Raw genomic sequence first — 23,320 nt, 5'->3', positions numbered from 1 at the left:
AAGCTACCTTCTCTCTCATTATCATTTTTTTAGTTGTCCTTTACTGGTTTCTAAAAAATTCCTAATCCACTGGCCTTCCACTGTTCTTCACAACATTGTATGCCTTTGTTTTCAATTTGATACCATCCTTTACTTCCTTTGCAGCCACGGATGGTTCATCCTTCTCTTAAATTCTTTCTTTCTCACTGGAAGTGAAGTGGAAGGTAGAAAGATATAGGAAAATAAGAGGTTTGCTGCCAAGTTGGGCTTTAATACCAAATTCTGCTGCTTTATCTTGTCATCCTATTCTCTCATTAATTAACTGCCAGGAAAGAATATACTAAAACTCTTTACCACATCACTTCTTCTACAAAAAGCTATATGTGAAGGTTGCTCATCAGGACACAACTGTAAAATATCTTCCTCTTTTCTTTTTCTAGATGTGTCAGAGAAAAGCAAGCCAGTTCTCAGCACATCCAGGTCTGCCAGTACTTCACAGCACACACTATCACTCACTCTTTCACTCCAAGTACCAGCTGAGATATATCCATCCTAGAAATTAAGAGATTTAGCTAGAGGGGTGAGTCACATATCATGATTGAACAACAGCAGATGGCGGTGGTAGAGGAGAAGGAGAAACATGCTGTCTGAAGGGCCAACTTCTGTCCCAGTGATGAGCCTGGGAATCTGGACTTTACTGAACTTGTTATCAAAAGAATGATTTCTGAGAAACACATTTTGGTGCAGTCAGTACGAACCATATCAAGCAATGTACAGCAGACAGTGGCTTGGGTGGAGGGGCCCACTAGCCACACATGTGTGGCTTTGCATTCTCAGTACTGCAGCCCACCATGCAGCACATGTCAACGACAGGAATATCTGCAGCAGAGCCCTTCCATGCCAGAGCTCATAATACCACAGAGATCAGAGGTTCCATTGTGGAATGGGCTGTCTCTTTTATAGGCCTTTGGATTTCTTAAAAAGAACAATGAGTTAGGGACTCAAAAATCTAACTGATAACATTAGGGGGAGAAATGGTCTTGCTTTGCACCTCCCATTCACACCTCTAGTGGACGATAACGGGATGCTAACGGCTTATCGACCAGGCGTGGTGAACTTCCCTTGTGGGTTAACGCGTGCGGTATACTTTACCACCTCGATCTCCTGCGCTCCGGAGATAGCTGATGTTATCCAGTGTGTATTATCGCCCCGGATCTTAAATTCGCTTCTGCCCCCTGCAGCATCACCGGTCTTCAACAACGGCAGCTGCAGGAGCAATTGTGAGCTTGGATGGCGGTTTAGGGAGCAGTAATTAAAGGCATTGGTCGCCAGATAGGCCAAAACTTTATTTTCACCCCATTGTGCTGCATTTTGAATTTTTCCCATGTCGCGATTGAACTGTTAGAGTGCTTGGGGCTGATCTTCGCGGATCGCAGGTGCTGCTGCCGACCGGTTGAAGCCTTACCTTTAAACAACCTCAGCATTGGCTCTTCCCTTTAAGGGAGGGAAGGAGCCTGTAAATTCGGCAGTGTTGCATTGGACATTGGGCAGCGCTCTGCCGCTACGGCTCTTCTTGCTCCGTTTAGCGCTCCAAGGGAAGTGGTAGCCCTTGATTTAGTGCTGCACTTTCTTCCTGGAGCGCTAAACTGGAAGTTCGCACCCGATTGAATTGTGTAGCACCCGGGGCACTATGCAACTTCTAGCCCCAGGTTTGCTGTCACTTTGATTAGTTGCCCAGCAACACAACAATGGCACTATCTCTAAGGATGTCAGCGCATCTGGGTTCTCCCATCAGTCCCTTCTGATGCCTCTACACGTGCCTTAACCACACACAATAAAGCTTTCCATGCAATAGTGGAAGAGGTGTAGCCTGTAGCCATCTCAGGACTTAGTTGCTGGGAGTTCTCCAAAATACACCTCTGCACAATAGAGTAGCCAGCCAGTTCATATATTCCTGCTGCAAAGACAGCAGCTGGATGCAGATGCAGCTAGGCTATGGTTAAGAGCAGCTATGTCACATCTGATATGGCAGTAAATCTTTTTAAAAATCTCATAGCCCAAAGCTGTGTGAAGAGATTGTCCATGCAAAACATTTTGTGCAAGTTTCATCAGGTGGCATAAATGTGTTATTTGTAAGTTGCCTGGAAAGAATTAAGGCACTGCAGGTGAACACAGATTTGTTGAGAGCATGAGTAAGATGCAGATAGGACTATTAATATAGTGGTCATATTGGCAAACTAAGACATGATCTTCAGTCTGAGGAATTCCCAAATGGTTCTTGTAGTGACAATGGTTTCGGCTCTGCAACATCTTCACACTCCTTCTGCTTCTCTAGTGTTATGTATTTCACCATCTTGCAATGACTAAGTATGTAACTGTAATTCATGCATACTGTACCTGTAGCCTTGTAATGCACACCCTGACCACAGGGAGTGAGCTCCTCACCTGGGCTTCCAGATATAAAAGGGGAAGTCCCACCCAGGATCAGCACTCTTTAGTCCTGGGAATAAAGTGAAGGTCACAGAGTGACCGTGTCTGATATATCCATGCCTTGTGAGTGTTTGTAACAAGGTGCAGAGACACCACATCTAGGCAGTTCTCTTGATGTACCTCTGGGGTTTCCATGATGAAGTCTCTTTGCAAGATGAAGTTGTACAGCATGCAGCAAACAATCACAATTCTTGAAACCTTTGCCCAGCTGTATTGAAGTTTTTTCCCAATTCTACTGAGGCACATGGAGTGCTTCAACATGCCAATTGTATGCTCGGTGAGCGCTCTGATAGAGGTCAGCATCTCATTAAAGCTGTCTTCAGCTGGTGTCCTGGAATACCACACAGGTGCTATGATCCATGGCCCTGATAGCCTTGATCACCCAGGAGCTACCCTGATATTTGCCCTTCTGGGATGGTGGCCTGCCTTAAGATGAAGGAATTGTGAGAATTGTCTGAGATGTGAGCATGGATTTGCACAATCAGGTGCTGACGGAAACAAATGGCTGCATATTGTGACATGTAATCCTTTCCTATTCACGTAGGTAGTGGCATTGTTCATTAGTTCCACGTGGATGCATTCTATAACCTCTCGTCCGTCAGGAGCCCAATCACTCTATAACACTGCACAGCACACTCATGATGCTGTTGGATATCCATGAGGAAGGAAATGAAAATGCTTGCTCGAGCAAACAAAGAATCAGACACTTGTTTTACATATCTGTGAACAGCCGATTGGATTATATTGCTGATATTCTTAATGGCAATCTGAAATGATCCGAAAGCTTAAAAGTACAACATGGTTCAGACCTTGATAGCCATTGACAGTGCCTTGGCTGTGGAATAATTTAGCTGCAGATCTGATTGGAGCATGTGATATAACTCCATTTTGGTATCCCTTGTAAATCACAGTTTCCACAAGCACCATTCCTCTAACAAAAGTGCTCTTCTGCCTGTAGGTTCTGTTATGAGGAACTTTGTTGAGGGGTGAAAAACCGTACTGATATAAACTGACCTGCCTAGCATCCCTCCCTTGATCCTAATTTTACTCCTCTAAAAAGCACAGACATAAGGGGATTCCCATGTGAAAGTGCATTTTGGCTCTATTGAAGCAACTGAGGAAAAGCCAGCACCACAACAATTGCCACAAATGTATCCAGAAAAAAAATGCAAGAAAAACAGTTGAGATATAACCTGGCAATTTAACAGTCTTCTCACTGGGCTTCTTTAAACTTACTTTCATATACAATTCAGCATCTAATGGAAACATTACTCACCCAAATAAATGGAACATTCAGGTTTCTAGATGCTGAATTCTGCCATTTTACTAACCAAGCAAAATGACAGAAATAGAGTCCATGATATTGTGATGTTATTTTCACCTCACTTACTTGCATCTCTCCACAAATAGGGAACATATGCAAAGCATACAGCATGCTTCCTGGAATCATGAAAATGTTGTTAGTAAGTTTGGACGAGATGAAAAATCAGTAGGGATCTATTGTAACTAGTGTCCATCCAGTTTCCCAATTAGTTATTCCTACTTAATATATAAAATCGGGCAATAACAATGGGAAAATCTACTTTATAGTTTTGAAAAAGCTGTTCAATTAACCAGTGTCATACCTTCTCTATTTGTTATATCATAAAATATTTAGACATACCATACAGATTTTGTATTGCTCTAATATCATCCCATGAAAGAGAGACTATATTTGATTGATGGTATGAATATGTGGGATACATCACAGCCGATCGATCACTGGAATGACCAAGTCCCAATGCATGACCAAATTCATGGACAGCAACACGAAATAAGTTGACACCTGCAAAGAAAATTGTTAATTGGGTTACGAACAAATTTAAAATAGATAAATGTAGCTAAGAAGTAATAGCCTAGACGTTGCTACTGCCAATATCAGCCGTTGAACATATCATACGAAGTTTCTCTGCTATTTTAACACAAGCATTTCTTTGAAATAGATTTAGTCCAATTATGCTGGTTGTAATTTCTAGGCTAGTGAGTTGATAATTAGAGTACACATTTTTAAAGATGCCTTTAACAAGGAAAAAAACTAATTTTTAAAACACGCCACTCCACAGTCATTTATTTAAATAGTATACGATCATCATTTAAAGTTAAATAATGTAGATAATTTAATTATTTAAGAAATAATGCTATTCCTATTGTTGAAGTAGAATGACTAATGTTTAATTTTGGCACTATCTGACAATTAAAAATATGTAAAATAAATTCTTGCAACTCACATTTTATGAAAATTAAATCCTAACAAAAACCTAAGCGTGTATGGTATTTTCTTACATAGTCTTATATAGTATTTTCAGTACAGAAACAGGTCAGTTGGCCCAACAGGTCCATGCCAGTGTTTATGCCCCACACAAACCTCCCCTCCATCCTTCTTCATCCATCCCCATCAACATATCCTTCTACTATTTGTCTCAATTACCCCTTCTGGTAGCGAGTTCTAATAGTAAAATTTATGTTTTGTTCATGCTGTAACTTTATTTGCATCATGTTTAATATGCGACATGGATTGTATTGTCATACAGCTACGCCTTGGAATTTTCACTAGCTTTCTCATTTTTCTTCTTTATTTCTCCCGCTAAACATGACACCTACCCCAATTAGCGCTCATGAAAAAGACTGCAGTGTAAAACTGTAAGTTTTCTAAATTAACAGGAATTTGCTCCTAACTGGGCCAAACCCAATTAAAAGATTTTCAAATTGGACATTAAAGTATATTTTCCTTGAATTTTAGAGTAATGCCCTCAGGGTAATCACAGATTGAAGGAGGCAGTGAATTAAAATTTCTTCTAACACTTAATAGTGCTTCCAAGAAAGAAACTATCTACTCATCTAGGCCAGGGATAAATTCAAGTTTCATTGTGGAGGTGCCTATATTAAAGAAGACCTAAATAGATTAGCAGAATCAATTAGGCCAATCTATACCTGTGCAAGTTGGACAGCCTTCAACATAAGTCTTAGATTTCATCTGCATTTAGTGAGTATTCAGTACTCTTTACCATAGCGTCTCACTGTCCAGTTTTCCTCCCGATCAAAGTGAATATCCCCTCCAATACCCGGTCCAGGTGAAAATGCATGAGCCAAAATCCCTCCACGCCCATCAAATGGAAAATTGTCACCATGAGCTAATAAAGAAGTGAAAGAAGAACACAGTGAGTATTGCTATTGCATTGAGTTTATTCAACTTCACACAGCATTGTTCTATTATATTTGATGCCAAATCTGACTTAGCAGAGCCAAAATGCTTAGGAATAAGTTTAATGTGAGGTTGATCTTCAGCTGTGATGCTTGCATTGCAGTATTATGCACTTAGTTAGAGCTGTAAGTTGAAAATGTTTCTTTGAATAATTCTAACAACCCCAAAATTCTGATGAGATCCAACATGTTAATGGAGCAGATCTCTGGTTGGAGAACGGGAAAATGGGGTGGATCTCGGTTTGGTTGGGATTCTTCCCTATTTGCACCTGTAGCAGAAATTCTAGTGGGAGAGGGAGTGGATATATCTTCTGTTCATCTCCCGATGTCTAGGGGTCATGATGAGGAAGTTCCCAGGCTCCCCCTGAAATTCAACCCAGTATGCCCTTGGTAAACCTCAACAGATCTCGTCAGCTGAGAATTGGCATGAGTACCAATTTGCTCAGCATGAAAAAGTAAATTAGGGTGTAATTTGCAGCCCCTATGTGTGTGTATGAAGTGTGCCCGTGCCCATAGGGGCTGTGTCAGTTCTGGGTTTAGGCATGTGAAGTGTGTGTGCAAAAACCCAGATCTTGCAATCTCGTACGAATCCGAAAGAAATTGGCCTCTGTGGGTGGACAGTTGGGCTATTTACATAAGGCCTCCTGTTACCAGTGAAATAGTTTTAAAAAATGGATAAATAAAATGTTATTACTCATTTATACATTAACAACCCTGTCCAATAAGATAAGTTCATTTTTAGCCCCAATAAAACATATTTGGTTGCTTAACACCACCCGTTTGCACCCGAGGGCGATGCTAATGGACTGCTAAGCTCTTACCTACTGAGTGCCGCACTGGCAGTGCTTCCCACGACCTACAGTGGAGGTCTACCAGTGGTGCTAAGAGTTAGTGCTGTGCACTCTAGCGCCACCCACTTGGTGATGTCACCTAGTGTGCAACGCCCCCTTAGCACCGCAGTCGCAAAGTTGACGGCTTTCGCCTGCCATAGCACCTGGCACTACTTCTGACAGGGAAAGCAGGCATCAGGGAAAAGCTGCCGCGGCAATATGTCCAAGAGGGAGCAGGTGGGCAGTTAAAATTATTTCCCCACTAATGCATCTCTCCTAGATGCTGGACACTATTGTTTAGCTGCCTTGGCTTTTCTTTAACTTTTTGGATAGTCCAGCTTATCTCCTCTTTCAGTTTCCTAGCACAGAACTTCAATAACGCTCCTACGATAGCACCCCAAAAATCAGGGTTAGTGCCCTCTTGGGGCGCTAAAAGTGAATATCCGGGTTGGAGGCGGTAAACATCGCCAGGCGCTAAAGTTAGCAACCAGGCGGTATCACCGCCTCAAACCGGGCTATACTGAATTTTTAGCCGTTTAAATAAATTATTTTTCAAAAAATTAAAATTTTGTTTAAAATAATGAATTAAATGGCATTTTAATTAATTTTAAATGTAATGTTTTTTAAAAAATTTATTTCATGTGCTGGTGAATTTTTTAAGTGATCCCCATTCATACTTATGGGAATTCCATACAAATGGAATCCCCATAAGTATGAATGGGGATTCCCTTCTTTTATTGGTTGGGCAAGCCCACATGATCCCAGGGATGCTTGCAAACTGCTTGTACCCCTAGGATATGTGGGCCTCTACCCCCGGTTACCCCGAGAGGCCCAGGACTGTGAATCTATGAACTAGCTGGACCACCAGGTAAATTCGTTGATTTTTTTCATGTCGGAGGCAGCCGCCCATGGGAAGCCTTCGGCCGCAAATTTTGCGCCATTATCTTGGAAGGAATCAATTACCCTGACCAGAAGTGCCACTAGTTCTATTGAAAGTTAAAAAAGAAAAAATCAACCTGGATTATGGGCCCTTCCTGGGCCTTTCTCCCGCCATTGGAGCAGAATGATTTTCCAAGCTTCCATTAAGACAAATGCCACACATGTGCCAGTGACCCATCCTGAGTTTGCATATGACCCCATCGTGGTATTTGGGACAGGGTCTGTATTGTAGCATCTGGGTGGATGGGAGCCCCACTCTGCCGCACTTCTACCGCGTGACTCCTGGAATTTCATCCCCAGTTGTATATAATACACATTTTTGGTCTGAATAGCTTTCAAATTGCTCCACATTTATTTTCCCTTTCATTCTCTCTTCTTAGACAGTCCCTCGGAGTCAAGGATGACTTGCTTCCACTTTAATATGAGTTCTCAGCTGAGTCCAATGTGGGACCTACAGTCTCTGTCACAGGTGGGGCAGATGGTGGTTGAAGGGATGGGTGGATGGGGTGCTTGGGTTGCTGCAGAGACTCGAGGTGTTCAGCGCCTTCCCGGATACTTCTCCTCCACTTTGAGCAATCTTGGGCCAGGGATTCCCAGGTATCGATGGGGATGTTGCACTTTTTCAAGGATGCTTGAGGGTGCCCTTGAAGCGTTTCCTCTGCCCACCTGGGACTCGCTTGCCGTGTCGGGGCTCTGAGTAGAGCGCTTGTTTTGGGAGTGTAGTATCGGGCATGCGGGTGATGTGTCCCATCCAGCGGAGCTGATTGAGCGTGGTCAGTGCTTCGATGCTGGGGATGTTGGTCTGAGCGAGAACACTGACGTTGGTGCGCCTATCCTGCCAATGGATTTGCAGGATCTTGCGGAGGCAGCGTTAGTGGTACTTCTCCAGTGCTTTAAAGGTGCCTGCAGTACATAGTCCATGCCTCCGAAGCATATAGGAGGGCGGGTATCACTACTGCTCTGTAGACCATGAGCTTGGTGCCGGGTTTGAGGTCATGGGCTTCAAACTCTTTTCCTCAGGCGACCTCATTATAGAGTTAAAATGTGGACTAAACAGCATTTTGAGTACAGTTATGAGATTAATAGTTACAATCAGGTGCCTGATATATGACTGAAATGAGAATTTGGTGAAAATGCTTGATCAATGATAAATCCTGTATCACAACCTGTCAATTTTATCCTGTATTTTCTGTCTATTTTTCCACGTCTACAGAAGTGTGAATAGAATGCGAAAACATTTGGAAATAACTCATGATTCACAGTAATGCTTTCAGACTTGGTCTAGGCTCTGAACTGGCTACACAAGAGTGTTAAACGGAAATAGATTAGAAACATAGAAACATAGAAAATAGGTGCAGGAGCAGGCCATTCAGCCCTTCTAGCCTGCTCCGCCATTCAATGAGTTCATGGCTGAACATGAAACTTCAGTACCCCCTTCCTGCTTTCTCGCCATAACCCTTGATCCCCCGAGTAGTAAGGACTTCATCTAACGGTAGAGTTTGCTGCATTAAGTGAACATTAATGAGCAGCGTAAAAGATAATGGCCCTGAAAATCTACGATTGCCACATTTCAGTGCAAGTGCCAAGATATGTCCACTGGGAATCTCTGCTAGCCCCAGCTGACCTTTCAGGGTTAGTGACAGTTTCTCTGCCAATAGTGTTTGCTCATGTCATTAGGGATACATCTTGAGCGTGCTACATTGTGAATCTCCAATGCTCCCCTGCCATCCCTGAACGCCTTCGGAAGTCCAGGCTACAACCCACTTCCATCTCTTGGCAGGCGATCATATGCCTGAGCATAGGGCCCAAATCTCAGGAACCCCTGATGCAGAGAGCCATGGATTTTCAGAGTCAATGTGATATAAGTGCTCTATAAACCATTAGACTAGATAAAATGTATATCATTTTTGTTTATTTCTCTTTACTCTCCTCTTTTCCTCCCTTCTGTTTATTTCCCTCCTATTCCTGTCATTTTTTCTATTATCAATGTTCCTGTTATGTCTCAAATAAAGCAACATGACTCAGTACTGTAGACTTGAGTAAGTGTGACCTTAGTCTCTTTATTCTGACTCCAGAGTGCCAGCACTGCTTATATGCAGTGCTCCCAAGGGATGCTGGGATCCCTTGGGACTCCAACAGATGCGTCCTCTGGTGGCGGTAGAATAATGGTTACAAGGTGTTGCATACATAACATCACTCCCCCCCCAAAGTCAATAGTACATTTATTTACATGGCGAGACGATCTGGGGCTTTCCGCTCCCTAGTCGATCGTCTCGGTATGAACACAGGTGCAGGTGAGTTGGTTGGGCCTTCGCTGGGCTGCTGTGCAGCTGGCCTTGATCCCATTGCGGGTCATGAATTCTTTGAATTCAGCGCTGGTGAAGCACAGCCCATTGTCGTTGACAAGGACATCAGACAGGCCGTGTGTGGCAAACATGGCTTGTAGGCTTTCAATGGTGGCAGTGGACGTGCCTACAGACATTATTACATACTCAATCCATTTTGAATAAGCATCCACAACAACCAAAAACATTTTGAAACAGGCCAGCGAAATCAACGTGGATCCTAGACCACGGTTTGGAGGGCCATGACTACAAACTTAGCGGTGCCTCCCTGGGTGCATTGCTCAGTTGAGAGCAAGTGTTGCATTGGCGCACGCAAGATTCCAAATCTGAGTCGATGCCAGGCCACCACACATGGGATCTGGCTATAGCTTTCATCAATACTATGCCTGGGTGGGTACTGTGTAGGTCGCGTATGAACATTTCCCTGCCTTTCTTAGGCAATACCACGCGATTACCCCACAAAAGACAGCCCACCCGTATGGACATTTCGTCATTGTGCTGCTGGAACGGCTTAATCTCTTCATGCATCTCCGTTGGGATGCTGGACCAGCTCCCATGGAGGACACAGTTTTTTTTACAAGGGACAGTAAAGGATCCTGTCTGGTCCAGGTCCTGATCTGGTGGGCCGTAACGGGTGACTTTTCGTTTTCAAATGCATCCATCACCAAGAGCAAGTCTGCAGTCTGTGCCATTTCCACCCCGGTGGTGGGCAATGGTAGCCAACTGAGAGCATCAGCGATGTTCTCTGTGCCTGGCCTGTGGTAAATTACATAGTTATATGCAGACAGCGTGAGTGCCCATCTTTGGAAGCGAGCAGAGGCATTCGTATTAATACCTTTGCTCTCTGCAAATAGCGATATGAGCAGCTTATGGTCAATTTCTAAATCAAACTTAAGCCCAAACAGATACTGGTGCAATTTTTTCAGCCCGTAAACGCATGCCAGAGCTTCTTTTTCAATCATGTTGTAGGCCCTTTCGGCCTTGGACAAACTCCTGGATGCATAAGCGACCGGTTGCAATGTTCCCGATTCGTTTGCTTGTTGTAACACACACCCGACCCCGTACGAAGACGCATCGCAAGCTAGCACTAAACGTTTACATGGGTCACACAGAACATGCAGTTTGTTGGAACATAACAGATCTCTGGCTTTCTCAAAAGCAATCTCTGGTGATTTCCCCTATACCTAGTCATCTCCCTTGTGTAGCAACATGTGTAGGGGTTCTAGCAAGGTGCTTAACCCGGGTAGGAAATTACTAAAATAATTGAGGAGTCCCAGGAACGACCCCAGCTCCGTCACGTTCTGTGGTCTCGGCGCATTCTTGATGGCCTCTGTCTTGGCATCGGTGGGTCTGGTGCCATCTGCTGTGATTCTTTTCCCTAAGAACTCGATCTCTGGTGCCAGGAAAAAACAATTCGAGCATTTCAACCTGAGTCCCACACGATCTAGCCGACTTAGAACCTCTTCCAGGTTTTGCAAGTGTTCGATGGTGTCCCAACCGGTGATCAATATATCATCCTGGAATGCCATGGTGCGCGGAACCGACTTTAGCAGACATTCCATGTTCCTTTGAAAAATAGCCGCGGCCGATCGAATTCCAAATGGGCATCTATTGTAGGTGAACAGACATGTGTGTGTGTTGATGCAGGTGAGGCCTTTCGAAGATTCCGCCAGCCCCGGCATCATGTAGGCCGAGGTCAGGTCCAACGTGGTGAACGTCTTCCCTCCTGCCAGCGTCGCAAATAGGTCATCTGCCTTGGGTAGCGGGTACTGATCATGCAGCAGAAAACGGTTAATCGTTACTTTATAGTCCTCACAAATGCTGACCGTGCCATCGTCCTCGAGAACCGGAACAATCGGACTGGTCCACTCGTTGAACTCAACCGGCGCGATGATGCCCTCTCATTGCAGCCTGTCCAGCTCGATCTCCACTTTCTCTCGCATCATGTATGGCACAGCACGTGCCTTGTGGTTGTGTACCGGGAACCAAGTGGATCTGCACCTTCGCCCCAGAGAAATTGCCAATGCCTGGCTCAAATAATGACGGGAACTTGCTCAAAACCTGTGCACATGAGGCGTCGTCGATGGACAAAAGCGCTCGGATGTCGTCCCAGTTCCAGCGGATTTTTCCCAGCCAGCTTCTGCCGAATGGTGTGGGGCCATCTCCTGGTACAATTCATAGTGGTAGTTCGTGCACCGCTCCATCATAGGAGACTTTTACTGCTGCACTGCCAATTACAGAGATCAGCTCTTTAGTGTAAGTTCTCCGCTTGAATAGGGCTCAGCTTGGGCCTTTGCGCCTTGTTGCACCACAGCCTCACGAAGGCCTTTTTTCTCACGATAGACTGACTGGCACCCGTGTCCAATTCCATGGATACTGGAATTCCGTTCAATTCAACTTTTAACATGATCGGTGGACATTTCGTCGTGAAGTTGTGTACCCCGTACACTTCTGCCTCCTCGGTTCGAATCTCTAATTCAGTTTGATCCACCATGGGCCGATCTTCCTCTGCAACGTGCTGGTTTGCAGGGTTTGCAGCTCGTCTGCAGATTCGCTGGAGGTGTCCCATTGTTCCACAGCCTTTGCACGCAGTGTTTGAAGCGGCATTGATGGGCTCGATGATCACCTCTGCAGCACCAAGAAGGTGTTAATTGCCTCGCATTTACGCTTGATGGTGGACTCTGGGTCATCTGAGGTCGTGCAGCTGCAGGCGTGTATGCTCTGCCAAGTACATTCCTGCCTGAAAATGACATTACTTTGTGTACAGTACTTGCCGATGCATCTTTATGCTGCAAAATTTGTTTGGTGTTATCGCTGGTGGACATGAATGCCTGGGCTATCGTTATGGCTTTGCTCAGGTTCGATGTTTCAATAGTCAATAGTTTGCAAAGGATAACCTCATGGCCAATGCCAAGCACAAAGAAGTCTCTTAGCATTTGCTCCAGGAATCCTTCAAATTCGCAATGTCCTGCAAGGTGCCTTAGTTCGGCAACATAGCTCACCACTTCCTGGCCTTCAGACCATTGACATGTGTAAAATGAATAACTTGCCATCAGAATGCTCTCCTTCGGGTTCAGGTACTCCCAGACCAGCGTACACAGTTCTTCATATGATTTGGTTGTTGGTTTCACCGAAGCAAGAAGATTCTTCATGAGGCTATAGGTTGTTGCCCCGCAGACGGTAAGAAGGATCCCCCTTCGTTTGGCAGTGTTCACATTCCCTTCCAGCTCATTGGCCATGACATATTGGTCGAGTCACTCCACGAAGGCTTCCCAATCATCACCTCCTGAGAATTTCTCCAGGATACCAACAGTTCTCTGCATTTTCACGTGATGGTTCGTTATCTATTACTCGTCACCAGTTGTTATGTCTCAAATAAAGCAATTTGACTGAGTACTGTAGACTTGAGTAAGTGTGATCTTAGTCTCTTTATTCTGACTCCAGAGTGCCAGCACAGCATGGGAGGCCTGCTTATATGCAGTGCTCCCAAGGGATGCTGGGATTCCTTGGTACTCCAAAAGATCCGCCCTCTGGTGGCGATAGAATGCTGGTTACAAGGTATTGCATACACAACAGTTCCAATTGCCACTTTTGATTTATTGTTGCACCCTCGTCTGCATTGTATCCAATTGTGAGTCCTTTGGCTGATACCATTAAGTAATTTAAAAGAAAACCCTGCTGTGCACTGTATTGCATACGTTTCTGAAATTGCTGACAGCATTTTAAATTTCAGCAACTGTGCCAGCCTTTTGAAACTGCAATTTTAGATGACAGCATCTATTGATTAAAAACTCCATAAAGACAACCACATTTTGGAACGACTGTATTTTTACTTGTACAGAAATAGAAACAAAATTCCTTACTTCCTGAACCAAAAGCCAATTCAAGCCAAATGCAAGAATTAGTGGGGCCAAAATTCAGGGTCTCAGAGAGACCCGATACTGTCGTTTGCGACGGCGATTCGCCGGAATCCCATGGCCGCAGCTAGGGGGTCAATTGGCTGACCCGACCCAAATTCAAGTCGGGGATATTTTGGCCTAGACCCAAAATCGGCCAATGCTGAAAACCGCCACAAGCGAGTCATCAGAATGCGCACCGGCGCTTTCCTTTACCTTAAAAATGCACCAACCGAAATTCAGGTCAAAAACTCGTTGCCACGCTGCGATGTGTCCCCAATAGCTTTCTGTGTCGGTGCACCTTTTCACACTCAGTGTGGCCGGGCAGCGCAGCGGCCCTTCAAGGGGAGGGCCCACTGCCGCGGCCGCGATGTATTCATTTTTTCTGCCCAACATCCCGATCAGCTGGAAAAATAGTGCCCCTAGGTTCAGCTGGGCCGCCAATGGGCTGTCTGACACCCCCTCTTGGGTGCCAGGCCGCTGACCCAGCAGAAACCCTCCTTGGTGGCCCAGTGGCCGAAGATAGAAAAGTGACAGATGCTCTCCCCTTTAATGGAGGGGAGAGAGCGTGGTGACTCCAACTGCAAAGGGAAAACATTTCAAAGTCCTGAAAATCACTCATCCGACCACATCATGGATCCCTGCGGTATGTACATTAAAAAAATCCTAGGTGCGCCAGCTTTATTGGGCTACTGAATTTCGGCCTTAATGAGTCAAATTAGATATTTAATCAAATAGTTAAATCTGCCCCAACTTATGCACTTTGGGGGCAAATTTCCCTGGGTATTCTCTCCTGCTAATCCAATATCATTTCAGTAGAAGATCCATGGAAAGCCTGGAGAAACAACCTAAGTGGAGTTTGTGCCGTTTCTCCGAGGCTTCTGCACATCTGTCGAAATTATGGTAAGAGAGGCCTCTTGGAAATTCATCCCCTTCAGGATTTCAATTGGTCTGTTCCTTTAGAAATGTGGCAATAGCCAACTGCAAAAGGGACAAAATAGCTTAGATTTTCCATTCGGGTGGAGTCCCAAGCAAAGGTACACCACAATTTGCACCCGCCCAATATCAGGTGGGTTGTCTCCACAATTGATTTGGGGTCAAACTAATAACAGATTTGGCATGAAATCCAAGCATTCAGAATGTTAGTGATTCAGAGCTTTCCCTTTGGGGTGGGTAGGAACTCGAATGCTATTGTGGGATTTAATGCCGGCAGCATCTTAATGGATCTAAATAAATGGCTTGTAAGCACATTAGGAAGGTTGCTGGCATGTCTGGCAGGCTAATGTAGGGCAGGAACCACCTAGTGCTCAGACTAGCTGTTAAATTGCTTCAGAGTAAAGTAAAGCAAAGGAGGGAGGTCTTGTTTGCCACATAGTGATGCAGGCCCCTAAGGATAGCAGCAATGGAAGGAGTTGGCCAAGGCAGTACCAAATTAAACACTTCACGTATAGTATTCAATGGCAGAAAAAGTTGAATGACTTTTCCATGTCTAGAAAGGTGAAAGAAAATAGCCATATCTCACAAGAATGCAATGTTATAAGCACGTCTGTCATTTCTGTGACCATCCCCTCACTGTGTTGCAGTGCTTGAATTGCTTATCAGGAGGCCTTTACACCCAAACCCTTGTCTGGAAGTGTTTCTTCACTCACAACCTGACACACATTCACTCAGTAAAAACCTCACATGAAATGTCATTTCTGACTCCACACATCAAATATACGTTGGCCCGCATGTTTTGCTGCATCTTATGTTAAACAAAGCTAATTCTCACTTTTTGCAATATTTTCAAGGACAAGACAGCTCATGCTAGCTGAGAAAGAGATTGATGCGACCCAAATGTCTGCCTTCTCAGCATCATGAAGAGGACCCTCTTAAAATCTTGAGAAACGAAGATGTCAGAGTAAAAGAAGTAGCAAGGCAAGGGTGGTCTGCACAGAGTGGTCTTAAACAGAGTATAAAAGTTGAGAATTTGGAGAAAGTGAGAATTCGGTGCAGATGGGGAATGAGGTGCTGCTTTTGCCTCCAATGTAGTGGTTTGTGTTACAGGTAAATATTTACTGGTGGTATTTCTCCGGCGACTTGGTGTCTACTGTACATGGTCCACGTCTCTGAGCCATACAGGAGGGCAGGTATTACTACAGTCCTGTAGACCATCAGCTTCGTGGCAGTTTTGAGGGACTGGTCTTCAAACACTCTTCCTCAGGCGGCCGAAGGCTGCACTGGCGCACTGGAGGCGGTGTTGAATCTCATCATCAATGCCTGCTCTTGTTGATAGGAGGCTCCCAAGATTGGGGAAGTGGTCCACGTTGTCCAGGACCACACCATGAATCTTGATGTTTGGGGGGCAGTGCTGTGCGGTGAGGACAGGCTGGTGTAGGACTTTTGTCTTACTAATGTTTAGCGTAAGGCCCATGCTTTCATACGCCTCGGTAAATACATCAATTATGTCCTGGAGTTCAGCCTCTGTGTGTGCACAAATGCAGGCGTCATCCGCATACTGTAGCTCGATGACAGAGGTTGGAGTGGTCTTGGACATGGCCTGGAGATGGCGAAGGTTGAATAGCTTCCCACTGGTTCTGTAGTTTAGCTCCACTCCAGCAGGGAGCTTATCAACTGTGAGATGGAGCATGGCAGCGAGGAAGATTGAGAAGAGGGTTGGGGCGATGACGCAGCCCTGCTTGACCCCAGTCCGGACATGAATTGGGTCTGGGGTGATGGATCCGTTGGTAAGGATCACGGCTTGCATGTCATCATGGAGCAGGTGGAGGATGGTGACGTACTTTTTTGGCATCCGAAATGGAGGAGGCCGCTCCATAGACCCTCGCGGTTGACAGTGTCAAAGACCTTTGTAAGATCGATTACCAGCGATGTCTCCCAAGATCCTGCAAATCCCCTGGGAGGACAGATGCACAAACATTGGCGTCGTCATCCAGGCCAACATCCCCAGCATTGAAGCACTGACCACACTTGATCAGCTTCACTGGGCAGGCCACATAGTTCGCATGCCAGACACGAGACTCCCAAAGCAAGCGCTCTACTCGGAACTTGTTCACGGCAAACAAGCCAAGGCGGGCAGAGGAAACGTTCCAAGGACACCCTCAAAGCCTCCCTGATAAAGTGCGACATCCCCACTGACACCTGGGAGTCCTTGGCCATAGACCGCCCTAAGTGGAGGAAGTGCATTCGGGAGGGCACTGAGCTCCTCGAGCATCGTCGCCGAGAGCACGCAGAAATCAGGCGCAGGCAGCGGAAGGAGCGTGCGGCAAACCAGGCTCCATGCCCACCCTTTCCCTCAACGGCTATCTATCCCACCTGTGACAGAAACTGTGGTTCTCATATTGGACTGTACAGCCACCTAACAACTCATGCTAAGAGTGGAAGCAAGTCTTCCTCGATCCCAAGGGACTGCCTGTGATGATGATGAAATATTTACTCGACCTATAACTTAAACAAGATCAAGTGATTAGTTTAAAAAGCTAAACTATAAGCTAAGTTAATTAAATATTTAAACTTTAATTAATTAAATAAATAAAACACAGTTATATAGGGATGGCAGTGCAGGTGGTGTGCCACAACTGCAGCAAGTGGGAGTTTGTGGCAACCATCTCAATCACGGATCATCTGCAATACGTGCCTGCATCTTGAGGAACTTCAGCTCCGAGGTGTTGAACTGGAGTCTGAGATGCAGACATTGCAGGGCATCAGGGAGGGGGAGAGTAACCTGGACACCTTGATCCAGAAGCAGTCACAGCCCTGAGGTTAGATAGTGGTACAGGTCTGGATAGTGGTCAGGGACAGCAGGATGTGACTGTCATTCAGGCAGGTAAGGGGACCCATCAATGCAGTAGGAGCCTTGACTTTTCCCTTACCCAACAGATATGAAGTTCTTGCTGCCTGAGTGGTTGCGGGCAAAGTTTGCAGGGTGGATGAGCAAGTTGACCATGGCACCATGGTGCAAGAGGCCATTCAAAAGGGGGGAGTGAAAATTAATGTAGTTGTGGTAGTGGGCAGTATAGTCAGGGGGATGATACTGTTCTCTGCAGCCGTGACTAGGAATTCCAAAGGCTGCGCTGCCTGCCCGATGCCAGCGTAAAGGATATCTCCTCATGGCTGGAGAAGAAATTGGAGTGAGAAGGGGAACATAGGAACCGACAACAGAGATAGAACTATGAATGAGTTCTGCTGAGAGAGATTGACGAGCTACGGTCTAAATTAAAGTGCAGAATTTCACATAATCTCTGGATTGTTACCTGAACCATGTGAAAATTAGCATAGGGACAAGAAGATTAGAAGGCTAAATGCGTGGCTTAAAGAATGGTCTGGGAGGCAGAGGTTTTCATTCATGGGGCACAGCCCCAGTACTGGGAAAAAGAGAGCTGATCCATTGGGACGGGCTCCACTTAATCAGTGTCCTGGCGAATCGAATAACTAGGGCAGTAGACAGGGCTATAAATGAATGTAGGAGGGAGGGAAGTTGCAGGAGAGGGTAAATTCAAATGCAGTAAGAGAAATGCCAAGGCTCTAGAACACAGCAGAGTTTTTGGTAAGAATAAGCAGAGTTGGTCAGGAAGGACCAGAAAGAGCAACAAAGGTAATACAGCATCGGTGACTAAAGTGATATCAGGGAAAAATAGAAAAAAGTCAAAGCTAAAGGCACTTGGGGCTGAAATTGCCCTCCGAATTCAATTAAATGAATATTCTCCACCCAAATCCATGGGGTGGAGAATAGAGGGAAATTGGCCTCTTTAACTTTTTTAATTTGTCGGGGCGATGTTTGGGGCAGCTGAGGGGCGGAAGTGCATTGGGAGTGGGGCGGAAGGCGGGCAGTGCCGCGCGGACATACCGCATCGCGCTGACGCGTAGAAAAGTCCCTTCCCTTCAGTTAAAGGGGAGGACCACTGCGAGATCTGCAGCCATTGTAGTGATGCCCACTGGGCTACCAGGGGAGGGCTTCGGTCAGGACAGTGGCCTGCACCCAAGAGGGTGAACCCGTGGCCACCATTGTCAGGCTCACCTAAGAGTCGGCCGAGGTGGTGCACCCTCCCCAGCCACTAGCAGCTTCCCACCGGGAAAAGCATGTCGGGGACACAACGTGACGGTGGCTCCGCTCCTGTGGGGCAATTTTGCTCGTGGGGCAGAAAGGGGTTGCCGCTGGGCGGTAAGGGTTCGCGCGGCCGGTGCAATTTCGGATGGGTCAGCCCATCCGCCTGCCCCCGGTCAGAAAGGCCTTGGCATCAAGACAGCATTTGACCGAGTGTGGCATCAAGGAGCCCTAGTAAAATTGAAGTCAATGGGAATCAGGTGGAAAACTCTCCACTGGTTGGAGTCATGCCTAGCACAAAGGAAGATGGTTGTAGTTGTTGAAGGTCAATCATCTCAGCCCCAGGACATCGCTGCAAGAGTTTCTCAGGCCAGTGTCCCAGGCTCAACTATCTTCTGTTGCTTCGTAGATGAACTTCCCTCCATCAAAAGGTCAGAAGTGGGGATGTTCACTGATTGCACAGTGTTCAGATCCTTTCGCAATTCCTCAGATAATGTAGCAGAATGCAGCAAGACCTGGATGACATTCAGGCTTGGGCTGAAAAGTGGCAAGTAACATTGGCACCACACAAGTGCCAGGCAATAACGAGCAACAAGCAAGAGTCTAACCACAGCCCCTTGACATTGAACAGCCTTACCATCGCTGAATTCTCCCACCATCCACATCCTGGGGGTTGCCATTGACCAGAAACTTAACTGGACCAGACACATAAATATTGTGGCTACAAGAGCAGGTCAGAGGTTGAGTATTCTGCAATGAGTGTCTCACTTCCTGATCCCCAAAGCCTTTCCACCATCTACAAGGCACAAGTCAGGAGTGTGATGGAATACTCTCCACTTGCCTGGATGCGTGCAGCTCCAACAACACAAGAAGCTTGACACCATCCAAGACAAAGCAGCCCACTTGATTGGCAGCCCATCCACCACCTTAAACATTCACTCCCTCCACCACCGCGCACCGTGGCTGCAGTGTGTACTATTTACAAGATGCACTGCAGCAACTCGCCAAGGCTTCTTCGACAGCACCTCCAAAAGCCGTGACCTCTACCACCTAGAAGGACATGGGCAGCAGGTACATGGGAACACCATCACCTGTAATTTCCTCTTCAAGTCACACACCATCCTAAATTGGAAATATATCACCGTTCCTTCATCGTCACTGGGTCAAAATCCTGGAACTCCCTCCCTAAAAGCACTATGGGAGTACGTTCACCACAAGGACTGCAGCACTTCAAGAAGGAGGCTCACCACCACCTTCTAAAGGACAATTAGGGATAGGCAATAAATACTGGCCTTGCCAGTGATACCACATCCCCGGAACAAATTAAAAAAAATCCCTTGATGTATTTAAGAGTGGTAGTCTAGTTCATTTTTATTAATACAGCTGAAATTGGGTTTCACACAAAAAAATGTTAATTACTGAAAATAACATTCAAATCCACACAGAACCACAGTTTCATACGTATACCCTAGCAAATTTCTTTAAAAATTAAATATTCTTTAACAGTTAATTTTTTTTTTCAAATGTGCCTTTGTACCTAAAAGAGCAGCTATGTTATGAAGAAACTTCTTGAAGGGCTACAAATATGCACAATTGCTCATTAAACTGAGCTGGAGGTTTGGCCAGTTTTGTGGGCGGGGCCAGCATCCAGCACAATCTTTTTTAAACCCATGTAAAAGATCGCTGAAACGTGAGTTGCACTGAATGCAACTTGAGCTTGAAATTCCGTTATCTTTTACGCAGGTTTGGCCGATTTCGGGTGAAAGCGCAACCCAGCGGAAACTCTACCCTGAGGTTTTTATTATTATTATTGAAAGAAAGAAAGACTTGCATTTATATAGTGCCTTTCATGACCACCGGATGTCTCAAAGTGCTTTACAGCCAATGAAGTACTTTTTGAAGTGTAGTCACTGTTGTAATGTGGGAAACACGGCAGCCAAGTTACACACAGCAAACTCCCACAAACAGCAATATGATAATGACCAGATAATCTGTTTTAGTGATGTTGATTGAGGGATAAATATTGGGTAGGATACCTGGGATAACACCCCTACTCTTCCTCGGAATAGTGCCATGGGATCTTTTATGTCCACCTGAGAGGGCAGACAGGGCCTTGATTTAATGTCTCATCTGAAAGTCAACACCTCCGATAGTACAGCACTGGAGTGTCAGCCTAGATTTATGTGCTCAAGTTCCTGGAGTGGGACTTGAACCCACAACCTTCTGACTCAGAGGCAAGTGTGCTATCCACTGAGCCACAGCTGACACTTATAAGAAACTAAAATTAGAAAATATCAAAAAATTATGCTACTGTACGGCAATTTCAATTTCAGAATTGATTTATGACATGGTATAATATCACTTTGTGCCTGTGATTTTCAAAAGGTCACTTGCAGCCTCTGACAGTACCAGGGCCATTCAAGTCTATCAACTATTGACATGCTCAGAGCCAAAGATTGCTCTCATCTCCTCAAAGGGTGTCATCATTACTCATGAGGGTGCTTAAATGTCCTTAGAGATGATCATTTGAGGAAGGGAAATAGGTTAAAGAAGCTGCAAATTATTTTTGTCAGTTATATTACAAACAACACGGTAACATTCTAGTCATTAAGTGATGTCAAAGTGAATGGTGTCATTGCAATTGGAAAAAATGCGGTAAAAGCATCAAAACAGTGGCCCAAAGGTAGCATAACAACTTTTCAGAAGTGACTATGCTTCTTTAAGAAACTGCCATTGTCAGTTAATTATTGAAAATCTCCCTGTGGTAGCTGAGTTTTTTTCCTAAAGTTACCATTTCTTCCAACAAGATCATCACAATGATCCTTGAAAATACTGCACTATGCTTGGGGAATTGTTCCAATCATATAAGGTGAGCCACCAATGAGTCTATAGTTAGCCTTTCCAATAGCATTGTTGTTCTCGTAAATGCTGCCAGTTCTCTCTAAAGACACAACTTACTCAAATTCAACTCAAGTGAGCGTGACAAACACTGAATATGGGTACACACTGTCAATTGTTATATTATTAACATCTACTATTAAATTATCACAATCTAAATTTCAAATAGATTTAAATCATAAACCATATATGTTCTACTAAACAGTCTGTCACTGTGAAGTGAATTTTGAAGAAAATGAATAAAATAGAAACCTATTAGGTAAGATATTTCCTTGCTAATGAGCAATAAGTTCAAAAACAGTAACATACCACGTCCTTCAAATGAAATCATGATATCAGCTCCAATATTGTGAACTCTGACCAAATTCACCGGGATTGCTTTTTGCCAAATATTCACAGCCTTCCATATGGCATAGTCTGTCTCAAAGTAGCTTAGTTGAGGTACATAGTTCATTACTCTTTAGAAAGGAAAAATATGGTTTATGTCATTGTACTTATGTTTTTAAATTAAAATAGTAACAAATACACCGTTTGAATTATTCACCTGTAAGTGACGATTGCTTTCTTCCATTGAGGTTTTCCTGGATAAAGTCTATATTGAGCAAGATCAGGAAATCCACATCGAGGCATTTCCATTGTTTCCACAGTTTCAGGGTCCAGTTTCCCGGTTACCTGCAGTCCATAGAATTGTTGTACCTCTTTAATCTTTCTTGATAGGGAATCCTTACTTTCTATGAGACCTGCAGAGCCATCTCCTAAGGTATAGAACTGTTTAATATATTTCTGTTTGAAAGAATGAAAGAGTAAACCAAATCTATTTCATAAACACATTCTGTAATTGTTATAAAAGGCAAAATCATCACAATATCAAGTTATCAACCTCTCAACAATGTTGAAAATGATAGTTAAATATATCAAACCTGTGCATCGTACAAGTCACTTTGAGTTATTTCCTTAGCTTCACTATGAAGAGAGACAGGCAAAGAAAAAGCAATATTCACTAAAATAAAAGAAAATGAAAAACAAAGGCAATTCATCTTCACAGTCAATCTCTATGAACTAAATTATTTCTTGATGGGACTGGAAATCTTTCGGCAGTTAATTATTTAATTAATATCTTGATGATTCATTTCTTGCTAAAGAAAGTTTACACCAATAGGTTGCATTTTAATTGGGAGGGAAATGATGTAAGAATAAATGGATATATAACTCATTAAAAAGTACTTGCCCAGACTGACATTCATTTACTCTTAAATGTAGGTATGTTCCCTCTGGCAGATAATCCTACATATATGGTAATTACAAAAACACTGCCTTGTTCGCATGCAATAAGACAGCTATTACAAAGCCAAGTTGCTAACATTACCAATATACCAGTGATGCAGTGAGAGTACTGAGACAATTTGAGCAGCAGTGTGCCAGGGGTATGGCTGTTATACGACCTGTACCACGTATTCTAATGCGGGGGAACAAAGTACAGCTCAGTATCTGCAGTCTAAAACAAATAGATGGAGTACAATTACAGAATTTTGTGCAACTGTTGTTCTTGTTTATCAGTCAGTAAAAAAACATGGCAATAGAGGAAGCTGCATATGATGTATTTTAAATAAATAAAAGGGGTGTTAAAGTGTCTTTCCTCGTGGCTCAAAAAGCAGCTGAACA

At 44.5% G+C, this 23,320-nt stretch overlaps 1 protein-coding gene across 1 annotated transcript in view; it reads right to left on the bottom strand.

Annotated features, from left to right (window-relative positions):
* The window catches only part of LOC139274765 (collagenase 3-like), a 66,891-nt gene extending 44,196 nt beyond the window's left edge, over positions 1-22,695 (bottom strand). The window contains exons 1-5 of the mRNA XM_070891452.1: positions 22,579-22,695; positions 22,203-22,441; positions 21,968-22,116; positions 5,514-5,639; positions 4,133-4,294 (exon numbers count right to left, since the gene is read on the bottom strand). Coding sequence (XP_070747553.1) covers positions 4,133-4,294; positions 5,514-5,639; positions 21,968-22,116; positions 22,203-22,441; positions 22,579-22,695 — 793 coding nt within the window. The remainder of the gene's footprint in view (positions 1-4,132; positions 4,295-5,513; positions 5,640-21,967; positions 22,117-22,202; positions 22,442-22,578) is intronic.
* Positions 22,696-23,320: the final 625 nt, after the last annotated feature.

Source organism: Pristiophorus japonicus, chromosome 10 (genome assembly GCF_044704955.1).
Source record: "Pristiophorus japonicus isolate sPriJap1 chromosome 10, sPriJap1.hap1, whole genome shotgun sequence".
Taxonomy (NCBI): domain Eukaryota; kingdom Metazoa; phylum Chordata; class Chondrichthyes; family Pristiophoridae; genus Pristiophorus; species Pristiophorus japonicus.
This window is presented reverse-complemented; position numbering and strand designations above follow the sequence as displayed.